The sequence below is a fragment of the Spinacia oleracea genome, chromosome 3 (genome assembly GCF_020520425.1).
Source record: "Spinacia oleracea cultivar Varoflay chromosome 3, BTI_SOV_V1, whole genome shotgun sequence".
Classification (NCBI taxonomy): domain Eukaryota; kingdom Viridiplantae; phylum Streptophyta; class Magnoliopsida; order Caryophyllales; family Amaranthaceae; genus Spinacia; species Spinacia oleracea.
The window spans coordinates 130,478,508-130,498,654 of record NC_079489.1 but is presented as its reverse complement, the minus strand read 5'-3'; the positions used below and the strand labels follow the sequence as shown (position 1 = coordinate 130,498,654).

The 20,147-nt window shown below is 37.0% G+C and overlaps 1 protein-coding gene and 1 non-coding gene across 3 annotated transcripts; one reads left to right on the top strand and one right to left on the bottom strand.

Moving 5' to 3' along the window:
- The first annotated feature begins 5,906 nt into the window (after positions 1 to 5,906).
- Positions 5,907 to 12,403, top strand: LOC110786139 (transcription factor TGA4). 2 transcript variants are annotated; one of them, XM_021990673.2, is made up of 9 exons: positions 5,907 to 6,197; positions 7,859 to 8,101; positions 8,218 to 8,295; positions 9,225 to 9,284; positions 9,370 to 9,447; positions 9,528 to 9,585; positions 10,300 to 10,571; positions 11,187 to 11,417; positions 11,885 to 12,403. In XM_021990673.2, the coding sequence occupies exons 2-9, from the start codon at positions 7,943 to 7,945 to the stop codon at positions 12,035 to 12,037; spliced, it is 1,089 nt and encodes a 362-aa protein (XP_021846365.1). In that variant the 5' UTR covers positions 5,907 to 6,197; positions 7,859 to 7,942; the 3' UTR covers positions 12,038 to 12,403. The 2 variants fall into 2 exon arrangements, with proteins under 2 accessions (XP_021846365.1, XP_021846364.1); XM_021990672.2 differs by having other exon boundaries at positions 5,999 to 6,197; positions 7,868 to 8,101.
- Positions 12,404 to 16,532: 4,129 nt separating this feature from the next.
- LOC130471116 (small nucleolar RNA R71) lies at positions 16,533 to 16,638 on the bottom strand. Its single transcript, XR_008931786.1, has one exon. It is a non-coding gene; the product is annotated as a small nucleolar RNA R71 (small nucleolar RNA).
- Between the last annotated feature and the right edge of the window lie 3,509 nt (positions 16,639 to 20,147).

Here is a 20,147-nt window from a genome sequence, read left to right as displayed (position 1 = left end):
TAGACTTATCATTAAATGCATACTTGGACCAAAGGCATTATTTCCTTCAGCTATTTCTCTTGCCTTGTTTCTAACCCACTTAGTCTCCTGCAAACATAATATGTTAATTCTCCTCCTTTTCGTAACCTTTACTAATTCGACTAATCTCCCTGCCAAAGATCCAATGTTCCAAGTCCCAAAACGCATCCTACTACCCTTACCCTTACCCCTACCCTTACCATGAAACCTTGGATAATTAACACCACCCTCGGGTGGCGCGCCGCTTCCGGACGACGGCCTAACAACCCTTGCATATTTTCCACTACACCCTGGCCTAGGAAGTGTAGCGCACCCTTGCATATTTGACACCACCCCCAGGTGTAGGGGTGGCGCGCCGCTTCTGGGCGACGACCTAGCAACCCTCACATATTTTTCACTACACCCGGGCTTAAGAGGTGTAGCGCGTCGCTGAGAAGGGGACGCCCCCGCGATATTCCATTGTCGATTCATGTCATGATATGTGACTTAGTTTTACTGCTGGCCGCCACCAACCTACCGCAAACCTCCTCCTTTATCCGGGCTTGGGACCAGCAGTGAATGCCGCATATGCGACACTCACAAGTGAATGCCGCATACGCGACACTCACAGGCGGAGTTAATATCCGATAATATTTCCGATATGAATCATATTTCCGTTTCCTACAATATCTTCATTTCAGACAAATATTCCCGTCTTTGCCTTTTGATGGTTTGTTCAGCTCCCATTGATACCAACACCCATCATTTTCGAATGTCCATAATTATAGTATTTACTGAATATATTATTCACCTAAATACTTGATCCGTTCACGTATTATTTGTGTGACCATAGGGGTTCAGTCAAGAGTAAGTTGTGGCATTAATATTATTAATTCCATTTGAACCGAAGCGGCCTTCTAGTTAGGCATTCAGATTACTTGATCTCGTTGAATAGTTAACTTGTTTAATTAATACTAAACCGTATTTATTAGACTTAGCATTAAATGCAAACTTGGACCAATGTCATTATTTCCTTTAAAGACAACCCGACCACTCTTACACACCCAGACTCATTTCAGGACACAACCTGCCAACCTCGAATATTTTTTAAATGTGGTGTGGGTCGAAGTTTTCCAACACGTACAACTCATTTCGACCATCCACCCGACCCGTTCCAACACACCAAGGCACACCCGACCCACCCAACCCATGAAACACAACCCACCCGACACACGAACACAACCCAATAGACCTTGTCACCCACCACCTCATCATCCTAATTTAAACTATTTTTATGTTTAAAATGGCTAATAAATTTTAAGTTCAATCTTTAAGTATACATTAATCAAATATATGTGAGTATATCAGTTATTAATATAAACGCTAGTTAATTTAAGTTCATAATAATTTTTTTAATTTTCATGTTTAAGTACTCGTCCAAACCCATCTAACCTGTTCAAACCTATTAGACTCGTACAACCCAAATTAACCCCAAAATACACATTCAAACCCACACAACCAACATCAACGTCTATACTTGTCTAAATTCATGGAACTCACTCAACCCGTATAACCCACCATGGCCCATGTAACCCATAAACCATCACATAACGTGTCCGTTATCCCCGACACAGTCCACGGCCCGATACACCCTGATCTACACTATGTCGGTTATGTATTAACCATCTCTAGTCCATGACCCACCAACCTCACTCATGAGTCATGACCCACCTAACTTATCTCGTTGACCATCTCAAGCCACAAGTAGGATCTTGTGGTATACTATGGCAGTTGCATTGGTGGTGGATTATTGACGTTTTTCTTTTTAAAAAACTACGGATCAAGTAGCTTTTTCCCATACGTTTATACTAACAAAAACTTGATTCCAAAGACGGTAGAAAATCGTTATTTAAAAATGACTTTTAACATGATTCGATTCAAACAAATAGTATCCTAAAGAATAAAAAGTTAAAGAGTTTTTTACATCTTTTATAAAACTCAGGCCACCAAACGAATAATAAAAGAAAAACTGTACTTGTTCTTCTTAATTCCTGATTTGCAGCCCACAAAAGAAATGACCCCTCGTTACTCCACAGGGTTAGCTATGAAAAGTAAAAAATTATAAGTAACCTTTTTTTATTTTTATAGAAGACTATCTGACTATCCATAATGGTTAGACTGCATGGCATGTCACCTACCTTCTACACAAATCTTTTTATTTCTTTTTTTAGGGAATCCATCAAAAAGAGATTATATTAATAAATTAATCGGGGCATCATCTAACCCACTACCCGGGAACTCGTCATCCCACAATCTTTTACCAATTTCCCAAATTGGAAATGAGTTAAATTATGAGCGACGTTGTAGCTACTACGCTTAACAAAAGACTAAATTACATCAACAAAAATAAGAACATAATTTGAAAAATATCCTCATGAATTTAACAAAGACTACTAGCTCGTAACATACTATTAATCATGATCTCGCAGTTAAATAAGTGTTAAACGGTAAGATACTGCAAGACAAACCGAAAATTCTAAGTAAGGTATGTTTTTAAAAAAAAAACAGAAAAACAAAAAACAAAGTGCAGGATGAATCACTTGATCTGGTTGGAGAAAGCAGAAATAATTTATAGAAAAAGGAAAAAGAAAATCCAATAAGCACATAATAATAAATAATTAGGAATGATAATTAGATAGAATGACGCTTCTGTGCGCTGAAAAGTCATGACATGCATACAAGTTTGGCTCTTTGATCCCACTATATCATACTCCATTTTCACACCACCACCACTATTTTTATTACTAACTGTATCAATATTATTATTTAAAAATAAAAATTAAAGGTTGAATTCAGACACTAAACGCATCTTAATACGTGATCATCACGCTCCTATCTTTCTAATTACAACTCTAATTTTATCCATAAAGTACATGCTTAAAGTTAGTTAATACTCCTTCTATTGTTGAAAGTGTATTTGCCCCCCACCCCCCACCATCCTTATTAGGGTTGGCTTTTGGACAAAGGAGGTTAATTAGTTGAATTGGAGTGTGTATAAGCATGTTTATGTTTTTGGGATTGACTTTGGTTGAACTAAAAAAAATTGTACAACTTAGGTTAGGGTAGTTAACTTTTCTGCCTCTTTTGTCAGGGATGTTATTATGTTAACGTACAACTTAGATTAGGGTAGAAGATTTTCTTTGAATTAACATCTAATATATAAATCAAAAGTTTTTTTTTTGCCTCATTTTACAATAACAATTTTGCAATCTCATCTCTTTTTGTATAGGCGGATCATTAATACATGTACTACATGGCGGGTCGAATAAGTTTTAACAATCAAAAGGAAAAGAAAAGAAAAGAAAAGCATTTTATTGAATGATATGTTCATACATAATAATCGATCAGTTACTATTGGCGTAGGAGAAAATAAACTTCTTTCCCTGAAGTACGTATTTAAAATTGCAATAATTTGACTGACATGTTATTTAGTGTGCAACTTAATTTGACCATCAACATTTTTAGTTACATTATTACTAGTGTTTATACACAAGATTTGTGTCTAATATTGCATATGAGCGTTATAATGGTGTATTATACGTAGTAAGTACTTTTTTTACTTAAAACAATTAACATGTCATTAAAGGTAAGACGGGAATTACATAAGGGACACAAAAGTACTCATAACTCTGTCCATTTTTTTTTTTTTTTTTTTTTTATAGGTATTCATTCTGGACATCCATTTTTATTACTTACGTTTGTAATATTTTCTTTTATTTTGTAACATAAATGTCTATAATATTCTATCATAAATCTCCAAGTGATATTTTAATCAATCAAATTCATCGGAAAATTAAATCTCTCACATTCTTCCATTAGGAAATTATATCTCTCACACCTTTTTCATTATCAGATAACGTAAGTTGATTTTTTTAAGTAAAAAAAAATATTTAGCCATATTAATTATTTGTTCGCATGCAGGAAGACAAACGTAAAGATTAAAGAGGGCAAAGGGAGTAGTGTTTAAACACGATATACATGCATGGCATTTTATACATAAATATTGTGATTTTATATTTTTGGTATGATTCCCCCCCTAAAAATAGATGAATAGTATTTTTTTAGTTTAGAAAAATTAACATGTTAGTACTACGTAAGGTATAACAAATTTTCACAAGGGGACACGAAAAGTCAAAGATCTCATAAGTTTTTTTACAAAATAGAGATAAAACTTTGGTACAATACTCCGCATTTTACAAAATTTAACATGCTAGTAAATGTTAATATGTAATCTCTATTTCATAGGGGTCATTACAAAGTCAAAGACCTTGTGTGTTTCTTTCTAAAACAAAGATAAAACTTTAACATATTACTCCGTACTTTACAAAGTTTTGAATGACAATTAACTTGAAACAGAAGGAGCTAGAATATTGCCACGCAATTTTTCTAGATAGACAAAGTCATTGTCCATGCTTTAGTTGATTGTCCATTACCTTTGCACCATGAGCTAAAACAATAATATTAGTGAGAAACGAATAAGAGTCACTGCAATTATTAGTTACAAGATGGTGTAGCTAAAATTTGCCACATTAAATTTTAATCACAATGTTTTTAAGCTATAAAGTTTTTCATTGGTTGGACAAAATACGTTGTAGCTCCTTATAATATTTTATTTAATAACAATTTTATTTATGTCTATTTTTCCACATTTTTATTCTTGAGCTACAATATTTTGATAGCTACTTACGTATTCACGTACCAATAATTAACTACTTGCTCATATATATATATATATATATATATATATATATATATATATATTTTGGCGTACGTATCACTTTTATTACTTAACTAAATTAATTGTAAAAGTAAATTAAAATCAAGACAATCACTTTAGTATCTCTAACACGAAACTCACTACAAACAATCATGAAACCTAACTTTTTCTCGTAACGTAGAACCCCAATCACATAACTTCCTTTCATCAACGCGCCAAAAAGCGCGTGGATAAACATCTTATCCACCCGCCCAAAAACGTCAACGATATTCCACCCCCCGAGTGGGGACATCTAACATGCGCTTAGTGCGCGTAGGATAACACCAATTGCTACTACTACTGACCTGGTGCGCATGATATGATCATTTTAAAAAAAAAAGGTTTGAAAATATGACGGCATCAACAATATCTACAGCAAATTTAGGAGAGAGAAAACGAGTACAAGTACAAAAATTGACGTTCAATTCGCTTACTTCATCATTCAAAAACTGTGGCAAGCGATAACCCAAAAACAAGTCCACTTATGAATCCTCTCCATTTAAAATTCTCATAAATTATTATTATTACTTATTTTATTATTTTATATTATCACTACTCATCCAATAACATCAAACATCACAACATCCCACCTATTACTTATTTCTTTCGTTTACGACAAACGTTTTTTAATTATTATATTCACAGCAACGTCAGTCCATTTAATAAATCAGCTCGTCTCCTATTAAACGATGTAAAACTTGTTTAATACTTGTTTCTTATCAAATAATTTAGGTAAAATTTGTTCATTAACACACTTGTTAGTTAAATGATGCACATTTTCAGAAACAGATGGAGTAATTTTCTGATTAAATTCATTCTCATAATAACTCAATTCATTTTATAAATCAGCTCGTCTTTTATAAAACGATAAATCTTAATATGTACCTAGCTACCTACTACCTATAGATAGAAGATGAGTGACGTGACATAATGTCTAATAAGTTCACAATTTTCTATCTTGAAGTAATTTTCTAATTAAATCCGTTCTTATAAAATGCTTTATACTTATTATTTAAAACTCTGTTTTCAAACCATTGATCAATAAGAGGAGGATATTATAAAATATACTGTATTTTTCTCTTTTAGTTGAGAGAGTAACAAAAAAACAAGGCGAAAGGACAAGCCGATAAGTGATATAGATGAAATTCGATGGAATTATATATATAAAAAAGCTACAAATAAAATATTAATAATGATGGTATCTTTTAAGCTAACCTTGCGTTCTTCTCGTTATTATTAATTCTCTTTCACTTGACAAAAAATGGATTCCATTTCTGGGTTTCGTTGGAAGATTCTCCCGCATTTATTTCTTCCAATTCCCACTTCAATCAATTTCTCCTCAAATTCCTTCAAGTTCTTGAGATAATTCCAACTTTAATTTCAGGTAATTTTTTTTAATCATTGAATTTGACTAAAATTGCTGTTAATTAGCTTACTAATAATAAGTTGATTCCTTTTTCCTTTTATTTCATTTTTTGGGGATTTGCTTTTGTTTGTCTTATGATTTGATATGTTTTTTAGTTTTAGCTATATAGACTATCTCTTTTGTACTATGTTTAGTTTTTATGCTTTTAGCTATTCTATACTAGAATTAGAAATGATTCTACACTATTATTGTCATAAATTTTCTTCTCTAAAATGGTTATTTCATGTGTTTTTCGGCGTAACGCTAGCTAGGGGGGTAAGGTTGCATACATCTTTCGCCTTCGAGCTTACGAAGGCGATGGTTATATATGGTTGTGGATGTTGGTGTTCATGTTTGTTGTAGTTAAATAGTGATGAAGATCATATAGTGGGAATAGTAATTGATTTTAATAAGTTGATCAGATATTGTATCAATTTATGTTTATGCTTTGACGTGATTATATGAGTCATACCTTAAGTTGTAGGTATATCGCTGATTTTTGATCTTCAGCTAAACATTATTGAGTAATAATCATACAAATTAATCGAATATTGCAACGCCGTTTTATGAATGAGATCAATGATTAGGCTTCTGAATTTGATTGTATTACATATCAAAGAATAAAGAAGGTTTAGTGGTTGGGTGATGAACCATATAAAATGTGTTGTATCTATGTGATAACTTCATTGACTTTACTATCTGTTCCGGTGTTGTAAAGATGGAAACAATGGGCTTCGAATGAAGGCCCTTTTGTATGTGTTGAAGATCTTGCTTGTTTGAATGAGTGGAATCCGAATTCACCTGCACAAGAGCAAAGTCACTAGCCTCGGGGGTGTTTCCGAGGAAAGCCCCTCCGATGCCTAAGTAAGAATGATGCTCGGATTCTAGAGAGAAGTTCTCTAGAAGAGTAGTCTTAAGGCGGTAAATTGGACGTACCTTGAGGTGTGAGCCTTGGCGGCCTATTTATAGTGTTTGCATAATAAATGCCCATAGGTCATTTATTGTTATTGGGCCTTGGGCCTTAATGGATGGCTGAATAGCCATTGGTAGGTTTGATGTTGTTGTTTAGAGCCATTGGGCTTTGGACTTAGTGGCCCAATTGAGAATCAATTGGGAGCCCAAACACTATCTATGCAAGCATTAGCTTTAATTTATTCCCAAAGCATACTAATTTGGTAGTATAGCAGGAATCCGACTAACAAACACTATTACCATTAAAGATTGATTCTTAAACATGATTTTCTAGTTGTTTTTATCAGATTCTCAAGTGGCAATGCAAGATGCTGTGTACATGTATGAGCGAACTTTTGGTGGGAGTTTTTCGTGATGGATTCTAAATGCTTAGCTGTTAATTTAACTGCAAAGAATCAACCACCAAAAAGTCTAGTCTTATGGGTTAAAACTTAGATAGTTTGCATTGTTGTTTGGTATCTTGTTAGTACCCGTACTTAACAATCTATAGTAACATAGTGATTTACAAGTTGCTGTTTAAGTAAGTGTTTATAGCGCGAGTAACATACCTTTCTTAACCTGCAGAGTTAATGTAGGATTTTTGTGTGGGAAGTTGAATATCATGTATATATTGTTGAGACTGGTATTGTTGTATTTACCCTGAGCTGATGTAAGGCTTTTCGGGCCAGGTGATGCAGATTCTTGAGGTTGATGAAGTTGATACCAGTAGTTGGCTAGAGAAGATTTGATTGTCATTTTAGATTTATAGAGACATGAATTCGCCAACTGCCCAATTTGTCGTGTCAAGAAGGATGAATCTATACGAGCCTCTTCACCAAATTAGTTCGTGGGTCGACAGTTTCAGAGATGATGGCTTTCCGAATGTGTCTCCATCCACTGTTGTAGAAGTAAATGAGAGACTAGACAGCCTGGTACATTACATCAACATTATGCTTTTCTTATAACCTAGTCAATTACTCGAATAATGCTTTCCTCGCATGCACTTCAGTTCTAATTAACAATTTGTTTCCTTAATTCAACATTGTAGTCAGAGGATACTTCATCACACGGAGGACAGGCCCCTTCAAACAGATATGACCAGGAAGCATCTAAACCTGTTGAAAAGGTAAACCCTCACTGAGCTTACCAAATTTGTCCCCAATTTTACCTATGTTTCCGTCATGGGTTGTTTCTAGTGGCTGTTAAACAGATTGGACAGGAGAGAAAATCACCATCTTTTAATTAGGGAGTCACTTCTTCAAAGGCAATTGGTTTTAAGACGAAATCTCACTTAGGCTATGTTTGGTTTGGCGTAAAACGATTTCAGTGCAAAATGATTTTCCACGGAAACCATTTTCCAAGGGGAAATACAATTACAAGCTAGTTTTCCTTTGTTTGGTTCCTTAAAAGAAAATGGGAGAAGATGGGGAAGATTGAGGGGAAGAAAAGGGAGGGAGGTAAGGAGAAAAGGAGAAAAGGTGAAAAAGTGAAAAAGTGATTTCCCTCCCTTTCAAATGGAAAAGGTTTTTTCACCTTTGAAGAAGTTATGGAAAATTGTTTTCCATCCCTTGTCAAACCAAACAATTTAAAATGATTGAAAAGGAAAAAATCGTTTTCCATGAAATCATTTTACATCCACCCAAACGGAGCCTTAGTCTTTTAAGTAGGTTGACTCTCCTTTGCCTTCACAGGTGCAGCCTCAGCCTTCTCAAACTCAACATGACTTGTGTCAAAATGTTTGCACAGTACACTGTCAATGTATAATTCATCTTATTGCTATCAGATAATACTCAGTTACATAAATGGCGAACCATTACAACCAACGCATAAACTATAAGAGCGGTTAATTGAAAACTGTAAATGAATAGATGATGTGACAGAAGTGCTGTCATAGTCAAGTTTGTAATGTGTTGCCATTCTTCGGCTCTCCGCCTGGAGGAGAGCATGGATCGAACACTTCTATAACTGTGTAGTCAGGCAGATAAATTTGATGATAATATGCATTTTCTCCATCAATCTTGTGGACTTTAATTTCTTTGCTTTGCCTTTTTCAAGGTACAAAGACGTCTTGCACAAAATCGTGAGGCTGCTCGCAAAAGCCGCTTGCGGAAAAAGGTGGGGGAAGAACTGTCACATGTTACATATATGAGTTTGGTTCCTGTTTTCTGCTGTTCTAATTCTATCTTGAAATTTCTTATAGGCCTATATTCAGCAGTTAGAGTTGAGTCGTTCAAAATTGATGCAAATGGAACAAGAGCTTGAACGAGTGAGACAACAGGTATGATAAAAGATTCCTTTGCCCCAAACAATTTGAGTCCATAATGGAAAAGCTTACGAGTACATGGTGGTTGATTCCAGGGAATGTATGTTGGAGGTGGGATTGATCCTGTTCCTTTTTCTGCAACTGTAAATTCAGGTTTGTATTTCAGTATGTTTGCTTCTAGAATTCTTTCATCTAAATATCTGCTTTAGTATTCATCAATTAAGAAATATGCACTCCTGGCGTCCTCCTAAGTGAAGTAATGTTTGATTCAAACAGATAGTCAATAGAGTGGAATGCCTTCTAATTCTGTGGAACTGTGGAAGTGGGTGCTGTTTGATAACCACAGGGTATATTAGCTATTTTCTTCTCAATAAGATTAATATAAAACATCAATAATTTGTAACCAGCTCACTGCCGAGTGCTGAGAGTTTGATTGTAAGATAATTTAGAGACAGCTAGACTATGAAAGTAATTTTTTTTTTTATTATGGTTTAGTCTATGGGAAGTGGAGTACAAAACTACAAATACTCCGTACTTGTTTCATTCTTGTGAATTCTATGTTACATTTACAGATTTACGTGTTTGCTCCTTTCCTTGAAGTACAGTAGGCTGAAGCTTATTAAATGTAGGAAGTACAGTGGATGATTAAAGTTGAAAAGTTATTGAGACTGAAGCGTGTCTAGTCTCAGTTTAAAAGCTTCATTTCCTGTCCCCATTCCTAGATTTTTAACGTTCCTCTGACTTCCCGAATGTTGGTTATGAATAAAAGTGACTATAAATGCTGCAAATCTCTCCAGCCTACATTGATTCATAAAACATACTTGTACTTCATAAGACTTATACAGTACTCTTCAACATTCTGTGTAGGAATTGTTGCATTTGAGATGGAGTATGGACATTGGGTTGAAGAACAGAATAAACAGATTTGTGAGCTTAGGAATGCATTGAATACACATATAACCGATGTAGAGCTTCGGATTTTGGTAGATGGCGGCATGAAACACTATTTTGATCTTTTCCAGTTGAAGGCTGGTGCAGCAAAGGCCGATGTATTTTATCTCATGTCTGGCATGTGGAAAACATCAGCTGAGCGTTTTTTCTTGTGGATAGGAGGGTTTCGTCCATCGGAATTATTAAAGGTAATACATTTTCTTTCCCTGATCAGATATTTGCGAAATATAATGAATTCAGATTTTTTTTTTTTTGGTTTAAAGGATAACATAAATTAGCTTAAAACATCTTGGCTCGTGAGTCGTGGCCATACAATCCTGGTTTTGACCCTGATGGTCAACCGAATTAACAGTGCAGCTAGCAATATCTGCTAAAACATAGTTAATACAAACTGAAGTAGGCATAGGAATCAAAGTTCTGTTAAAAATACAATCATGATTTCCACGTTCCACTTGATTAGTTGATCTTCCTTCAAACCTGATACTTGTTCTCGTAAGATGTTGTTGCAACTCCCTACACATAGATTAATGTTAGATAGGCCTGTGTGAACTTCTCCTGGATCGAGAATGGCACCTTTACAATCCGTGGAAATTATTTCCACGTTCCATGCTTTATCTTCCCCCCATTTCAATGCTTCAAAAACTGCACAAACAGTTAGTTAAGAAAAAAAAATGCTACGGTTGGTCATGTTTAAGATTGTCTGATACATGAAAGATAGTAATGCTGATTGGTGTGGTGTATGAGTCTTCTTCATAAAGAAAAAATTTGACATTTTCTGCTATTCCGAATAATAATATCAACAGGTACTTGGGCCACAACTGGACCCCTTGACAGATCAGCAAGTGATGGATGTGTATAACCTGAAACAATCTTGTGAGCAAGCAGAAGAAGCACTGTCTCAGGGAATGGATAAACTCCAGCAGACTCTGGCTGAAACTGTAGGAACAGATCGTTTGGGAGAAGGGATTTACACTTCAGAAATGGCTAATAATGCAATCGAGAAACTTGAAGCTCTAGTGAGCTTTGTAAACCAGGTAATACAATCATACATCATACAATTCCCATCCCATTACATTGTTGGAGGAAAAGTATCTACTAGTCTACTACCCCAATGGCTTCCCGTATACCTGGTTATTGGACAGAGTAGCCCAATAGGTATAGGGTTTGGTCATGTTAATAGGGTTATTTTTGGGTAGGGCTCTTGTTGGACAGGGCCAAACTTATAACACAATAATTTTGAAAACTAAAATAGTTATGATATAAAAAATTATATGGATAGATTCGTATTCACTTGTATTCGCATATGACTATTTTTTTTCATTTTTCCTCGTTTGTTATTGACCCGCCCACTATCAGCCTGCTATTAACCCGCCCATTATTGACCCCGGTAAAACTGACCCTTTCATTACCCAACCCTGACCCGACCCGCCCAATAACCAAGTCTACTTTCTGGTCCAACAGTGTGGGTAGGAGTTTTAACCTTTGTGCCTTTGTCCCCCAGGCAGATCATCTTCGACGAGAGACTCTGCAGCAAATGCACCGGATCCTGACTGTACGCCAAGCAGCTCGTGGTTTATTAGCACTAGGAGAGTACTTCCAGCGTCTAAGGGCTCTAAGCTCCCTTTGGTGTAGTCGTCCTCGCCAGCCAACTTAAGTTGAGCCGAGTATCAATTTTTCAGTTCCATCAAGGTGTGTTTGCAGCAATATTTTATTATTGCTCTTCATGTATAGCTTGTTGAATATATTCTTGAAGAACCGCGCCTTCCCTCAACTGGAAACTGTGTATATAACAGCAGCAATGCAATTGTTTCCGATGCTAGCTCGTATTGTTATGGACTTTAAGAATTATATTTTTGAAAGTTGGTTTACCCGTCTCAGTGTGATATGTGTATGTATATGTATATGTATATGTATATGTATGTGTACATGATGTAGGCAATTTTTGTGTACGGTCGTCAATTTTGTAAATCATTGTCTTAACTATTGCTATCCATTAAAATCAATGTGCTAGGCTTAAACATGGTTCAGTCTACCCAAGTGGATCAGGGTGTGGTTTGGTTTGGTTTACTAAAATCCGGTTTCTATGACGTTCTTTGACGGTTTTGACATAAGATGGAGATGCTATGAGCCTACGCCCTATGCTATGAGCCTACGACCAATTGGGCCTGCTGCTTAAAAGCCCACTTGACTAAACACAACATAAGTCAGCTCTCCCTTGTCAGGCTCTACGCCCATATAAGCGGCCCAATGCCCACTTGTAGTAAAGCCCTAGCTGCATTTAATACACAAACCCTATATGTATGTCGCCTGAGCGCATGTATCAAATTACGTTCATTTATTGCATTTACACTTATAATTCTCTAGAGAACTCTCTCTGATCCGAACCAAGTGCTTACTTAAGCATTAGAGGAGCTTTCCTCAGAAACACCCCCGGGGCTCGTAATCTTACTCGTGTGCAGGTATTCTTGGACCTACAACACAAAAGAGCAAGCTAGATCTTCCACACCAACCAAATGGGCCTTCAAGCCGAAGCCTATTGTTTCATACCTGGAACAATTTGGCGTCGTGTGTTAGCTTGGCACCGTCTTGAAATCCATTCAAATTGCTAACTTAAAATTTCTAAATTGCTACCTAGAGTACTTGAAATGAATAATCCAATTATTACATCAAAACTCCATGGTACGCAGACCATATTTAAAAAATTTACATTCAAAGATAAAACGGTTCGCATACCGTATTTAACTATCCTAGTTGGGTCATACTAGTCACGTGCATGGCTGCATAACTTGCAATACATGATAATATAATATGCATTCATCCATTCGAAATATAAGACGAATGGCCCAAGAAAGATTACACATAATTACATGATTAATAAAAATCATGTTCATTTAACGGCTTCTAAGAGATTAATTAATTCCAAATTGTTAATCCTTAAGCATATTCTAATCAAATGATTATTAATTAGAACAGTCGTCCTACGAGATATTAATTCAACGTAATTAATTTCAATAATTTCATTTAAAAGGCCCCCACTTAAACCAATATTTATTTTGGATCTTTTAATTTTAAATATTTAAAATCGCGGCCCGACCCAAGTCAAATAGAATAAAATAATGAAATGGTCCACAATTAGGCCCTTCGTGCAAAAATAAGCCCAAACCCCAAAAAATTGGGCCTCGTAATTTAAAATGAAGCAAAATACACAATTTGATGCAACGTGGGCTAGGCTTGCACCCAGCCTAAACGAAGCGATGTGCATGCTCGTACCGTACCAGGCACAAGCCGAGCAGCTGTGCTTCGACACGCATCATGCGCGACCTAGCACGCGAGCCCTGCTCGCTGTTGCGCTTCGCTGCTCCATCGCGTTCAGCGCGCGCTGGCACACCAGCTCTCTCGCTGGTGTCGCGTGTCGCTGCGCATTGCGTGCTGCGTGCAAGGAGCTATCCCGTAGGCTTCGCCCAATCCCTCGCACATGCCACACATATGCAGGCAGCAAGCCAAGCCTTGCGCGTGCCAGTGCTGGCTTGGTGCCCTGCCCTTGTTTCGTAGCTTTGTGCATGTTCGTGAAGGAAATAATGCCCTTGGTCCAAGTATGCATTCAATGCTAAAGTCTAATAAACGCGGTTCAGTATTAATTGATTAAAACAAGTTAATAATTCAGTGAGATCAAGTGAGCTGAATGCCTAGCTAGAGGCCGCTTCAGTTCAAGTGGAATAAATAATATTAATTCACAACTTACTCTTGACTGAACCCATAGGGTCACACAAATAGTACGTGAACGGATCAATTATTTAAGTGAACTAAATACTCTATTTATGAACATTCGAAAACGACGGATCTCTGTTGTGGGAGCTGAAATCGTCAAAAGGCAAAATATAGAATGCTGCGGAAATGATGATATTGCCGGAAACGGAAATATGGATCATGACGGAAATATAAATATTATCCAAGTCGTAGATGTTTGATGAGTCATATTTGTATAAGGTATTTTAGGCGCATTTAGGTTGCATTATTAGACATTTATATCATTTTAGTTGCATTTAGGATCACATTTGCATAAGTTATCGTTGTCGTACTCTATTACGCCCCGTTTGTGTTTTCTTAATGTTTCAGGTGATTTTACGGTCATTTGGATGCTTTCGGAGTGTTATGAGTTGATTTGGATGATGAACGGATGGAATGTTGACTCGAGGATCATTGCATATCTCTAGGGATAATTTTGAGTCAACAACGAAGCTAAACGCTATTTTTCTAAGCATCAAAACGGACAAGCGTTCACTCTTTTGATGATATCTCAAGTTCTACATGTCCGAATGAGGCGATTTTATTGGCCTAGAAAGTAGACTTCAAGAGCTTTCCAACGATAGGTCACACGTCCTTATAGGCATTGTAGAACAAGAGTTATGACATAAACTAGATGTCTCGACTATCCGCTTCGCCCGAAGCCAAAAATTATGGCCCAATCTTCCCCTTGGGCGCGAAAACCAGCGACCCACCAGCGGGCCCGCTGATTTCTCCGCCCAGCTACTTCCATGCGGGTTAGTTGCGTCGTTTCTCGTGATCGTTCAATTAAATGATAACTTATGTAATTATTATTATTTTCCTTTTTTGTTTAGAATTTAGGAAACACTAAAATACCTCAAGGGAATTAATGTATTCTCTTATGCTTTAATTTTCTTTTTTTACGTTTTCAATTCCCTTAGAACGCTTTTCACGTTAGTTTTGCTTTTCTTCCCTTTTCCATTATTGAACCCTAGCTTTTCAATTTTCAATTCATCAATCTAGAGGTAATTCAAGAATCGTTTTTTTTTTTTGCTTTAATTTATTATTATTGTTTTCGTTCATTAGTTTAATTTTTTTCTTTGATTATGATATTCATGTTTATTATTTCTATCATGTTTGTTAATTCAATTATGAGCGAGTAGTCGTATTCTAGGGCTAAGTAAGGGAAGCCATGTTTATACCATGATTATTATGCATAAAGTTTGTTAATTTATAGACTATTGCTTGAGTATTCCGATTGATTTGTTTTAATTGTTGATTCATGTTATCGGCCAATTTCATGAATTGATTATCTAGCTAATAGGAATTAGAATCGAAAGATCGTATTTTTAGAGGCTTAGTACAATTGGCAAATCTGATTATGTTAGCGACCGTACTGCATATGTTGAATTGAAAGTGTTAAGACCCGACCGTAGGATTAACATGTACTTTAATTACTCGGCTTAGTTTATTCATTTCTGGATTGATTTGTGTTCTTGGATTGGTATAAGCATGGTGAACCGAACAGACGCCCTATACCTTTTAATTCATTGATAATTTCACAGTTACATTATTGCTTTAGCTTCATTAGTTAATAATATCCAAAATCAACTTTCGTTATTGAAATAGTTCGTATAATTGGGCAAAAACTAATAGAACTTGTCTCCCTGTGGGATCGACCCGCATTTGCTAAGTATCTTCTAACAACAGACACCGTGCACTTGCGGTATCACTTTTTAATTCATCAAGTTTTTGGCGCCGTTGCCGGGGAGACGGCTAGATTCTATTAGTTTTAGTTTGATTATTTGAATTGTTTCCATTGTCTCATTGGAACTCTCAGTTCCAATTGAGGCAAATCTCACTGCGTTTTCTTTCGTTGTTGTTTATGCCCAGGTCTGCCAGAACGGGTACCTTGGTTCCTCCCGATCCCGATCTGGGAAAGACCATTCGTCAACTAAAAAAGCAACAGAAAAAGAAGAAGCAGTCAGGGTCCCAAGACTCACAGACTCCACCGAGTCACACGATGTTTAAATCCCTGAAATCATATGGGGTTCCTTCCTCGAATAGTGCTCCGACTGGGCTCACAATGCCAACTATTGATGCAGTCAACTTTGTGATCAAGCCCGCTCTAATCTCCATGGTCTCACAAAGTCAATATGGTGGCCATCCATCTGAGGAACCCACCAACCATTTGCAGAGGTTCAACCAACTGTGTGGTACTATCAAGCATCAAGGGGTCACTCAAGACTAATTGAAAGTCATGTTGTTTGGTTTTAGCCTTCGTGATAAGGCTCAAACATGATTGAATGATGTCAAGGAGACAGAGTGGAGTGCTATTTCACAGGCCTTTCTAGAAGAATTCTTTCCACCCACCAAGACTGCTGAAATAAGGCATAAGCTGACTACATTCACTCAAGAACTTGGTGAATCACTTCGAGAAGCCTGGGATAGATTCAAGGCTTTACAGCGGTCGTGTCCGCATCACAACTTTGAAAAATGGTTCTTGGTTCAGATTTTCTACCATGGTTTGCAAGATGAAACAAAGAACACAGTTGACTCTGCTGCTGGGGGTGTTTTTCTTGACAAAGAAGTGGATGCAGGTTATGATTTTCTTGCCAATTTAGCTGCCAACCAATACAGCACCACCAGAATCACATCTAAGAAGGGAAAATTGGATGTCGATGCTTATGCTCTATTGTCCTCACAAGTGGCAGCCTTGAACCTGAAGATAGATTCTTTGAAGGCTCCTCAGTCTGGTACTCCCCCAATGAGTATCAATGCTATGTCTAGTGTAGCTCCAGTGACAACTTCTTACTGCGAAGTATGTGGAATTCAAGGTCACTTTGGTCATGAGTGCTCTTATAGTTTGCAGGATACACAAATGGAGCAAGTGAATGCTTTTCAACAGAGGCAACCTAATGACACATATTCCAATTCATATAATCCGGGTTGGAGGAATCATCCAAATTTCTCATATCGGGGCAACAATGTTCAGAATCCTCAACCCCAGCAACAATGGTCGCAACCACAGTTCCATCCACCTCAACCACATGTTGCTAGGCCTCCATTTCAACAAGGAGCCTCACATAATGCTCCCCCGGGGTTTAATAGGCCCCCGCATCAAGGATATCAACAACCCCCTCAGAGCAGTGCTACTCCAAAGCCTAACATGGGTGATCTGTATAAGCTCATAGCAAATATGCAGAAGACCGCAGAGATAGCTCAAACGAACCATGATGAGAGCATCAAAGAGTTGAAGAATTAGAATAGAATGTTGGAGAATCAAGTTGCTCAACTTGCTGACACTCTATCTCAAAGGCAACCGGGTACACTACCAGGGCAACCTACTCCGCCCCAGAATAGAGAAAGTGCCAATGCTATCACTCTTAGAAGTGGCACTAAATATGATGGACCCCCAATGCCCATTGATGATGCAACTCTTGCTGAGGAGAACACAGATGGACCAGAGAAAGCAATTGATGCAGAGCCTCAAGTCCCGGAAGTTGATAATGCTGATGATGTTGGTGCAAATAAGGGGAAAGAGAAGATTTCTGATTCTCTCCCTATTGTGCCTAAGTTACCTTTCCCTCATCGGATGCAGAAAACTAAGGTCGATCAACAACTTGGTAAGTTCTTGGCAATGGTCAAGAATCTTGAGGTAACGGTCCCTTTTACTGATTTAATATCTCAAGTTTCTATTTATGCAAAATTTTTGAAAGAGATAATCACTAAGAAAAGGGATTATGGTGGTGTGGAGAGAGTCGCCCTAACCGAAGAGTGTAGTGCCATATTGCAAAATAAGTCTCCACCCAAACTTAAGGATCCGGGTAGTTTTTCCATCCCCTGTCATGTAGGTGCATTGTTCATTGATAAAGCATTATGTGATTTAGTTGCAAGTGTGTCTGTCATGCCCCTTTCTGTCTGTAATAGGTTGAATATAGGGAAATTAAAATGCACACAAATCACGTTGCAAATGGCAGATCGTTCTATAAAGTATCCCTTGGGTATTTTGGAGGATGTTCCAGTCAGGGTGGGGAAATTCTACATTCCTGTTGACTTTGTGGTACTAGATATGGAGGAGGATAGTCAAATCCCCATAATTTTAGGTAGGCCATTCTTATGTACTGCAGGTGCTGTTATTGATGTCAAGTCTGGGTCTCTTACTTTGAATGTTGGTGATGATACTGTTACTTTTAATCTAACCAAAGCTGTGAAGTCTCCTATGCTTGAGAATACTTGTTGCAGGATTGATATTGTAGAAGAGATTTCTCTAGACAACATCCCTAGAATGTTGTATGATGATCTATGTAATCCCCCGTAAATTTATAAATTTTATTAATATATTTTAACGTATATTATTTATATTTAAATAGAATTTATGGATTTTAATAATAAATATATAATTAACGTATATTTATTTATTACATTTTAATATTTTCAACGATTTACGAAATCGAAAATGATTTTAGAATTTTAAGTTAAAACGAATTCGAATTACAAAATCCCATTCGATTGAAATTAGAAAGCAATCCTAACTATTTTTGGATTCGATCAACCTCAATTCTAGTCCTAGCCCACTTGGGAAACACTAGTAGAAAAAACCCTTGTTGCATCCCCCTTGTTGCAGCGTACATGTCTTAATACGCTTCAATAACCAGTCGGTCAACGCGGGTCAAATCCTTTAAAGGGTTATTGCAGCGTACATTTTAATTGTTCGCAGCGAAAGTGTATGTTGCAGCGTACAAAATAAAAGCCCGCAATAACATCTAGACTTTGTCGCAGCGTACATGCTATTGCCCCCTGCAACAAGTCCGCGTTTCAAAATATTTTGCTGCAATAACATTATTTCGTCAATAGCTTTTTCCCAGCGCTCGCTCGACTCCTTCTCTCCAAGCATCTGGCCTTCGACCTCAGCCTTCGAACTCAGCTTCCGTCGAACTCAGCCGTCGAACTCAGCAGCCGTCGAACTCAGGCGTTGCTCGGCCCTGCGTCGCTGTCTTCGCCGATGGGTCTGTGTTCTCGCCTCATCTCCCCCATCGCGTTCTGTTCTCGCCGTCTCAGTCCCAAGTATTTCGATCCCTTACTCTCTCCTGCGCGAATCTGTTTGAGGAGGTATAGTTTTCTAACTTTTTGTATTTGTTTTTCCCTAATTTTGTATTTTTAGGGTTTGCTTTCAGTCAATTCTTGATTTTCCCCCTAATTTCGTATTTTTAGGGTTTGATTATATAAATTATTCTTATTTTTTGTGTTAATTGATACATTTTTTCCGATTTTGATTGTTAGGGTTTGATTTTTTTCCGATTTTGATTGTTAATTTAACTTGGGGACATTTATATGACGGTTTATTAATATAATGGGGAATGCCTTCATTATTGCATTTTAGACTTCAGAGATTCATATTTTGGTAAATGTATCAGTTTACTTGACTCAAGCTTGGTATGAAATGTGTGTGGATTATGATTGTATTGGACCATTGGTGTTTAATGTTTATGCTTCATGGTAATACATTGGGTTATAATGGTTTATGTTATTCAAGATTATATTCATTGACTGAAATAGCTGTTGTTGTTTAGCCTTGTTTTTCATTAAGAGATAAGCATGCTATGATTCGCTTTTCTGTTGTTGCTGCAAATTTCCCTACCTTTTTTCTTTAATAATCGACATGTGTTGGTTATGAAGCCTATTACAGATCTTAATTACTGTTTTATTTATTTATTTTTGTGCAATTTTGGCTAATTCTTTCAATTGGGTTGCTCTGGATTGATCTGCAGCAACACCTTGACTTCAATGTTGATCTGGATTGATCTGCAGCAACACCTGAACTTCAATGTTGTTTATGGTAGAGTGAGCAGGCGCAAGGTCCCAATCTCAAAGTTGTGGCAGCTAAGCTGGCTACTGATCTGCACGTACTAATCTGCACATCAGTTACTTGCATTTTCCATAATGAGATACAACTAGGATAGCCAACAATTTGGGCTGCTGTCTGACCGGTTTTCCTC

Bases quoted from the DNA above. Each gene is read 5' to 3' on its own strand.
- LOC110786139 (XM_021990673.2), top strand. From the start codon at position 7,943: ATGAATTCGCCAACTGCCCAATTTGTCGTGTCAAGAAGGATGAATCTA. The intron at 8,102-8,217 runs GTACATTACATC...TCAACATTGTAG, and splicing joins ATGAGAGACTAGACAGCCTG to TCAGAGGATACTTCATCACA. The intron at 9,448-9,527 runs GTATGATAAAAG...GGTTGATTCCAG, and splicing joins TTGAACGAGTGAGACAACAG to GGAATGTATGTTGGAGGTGG.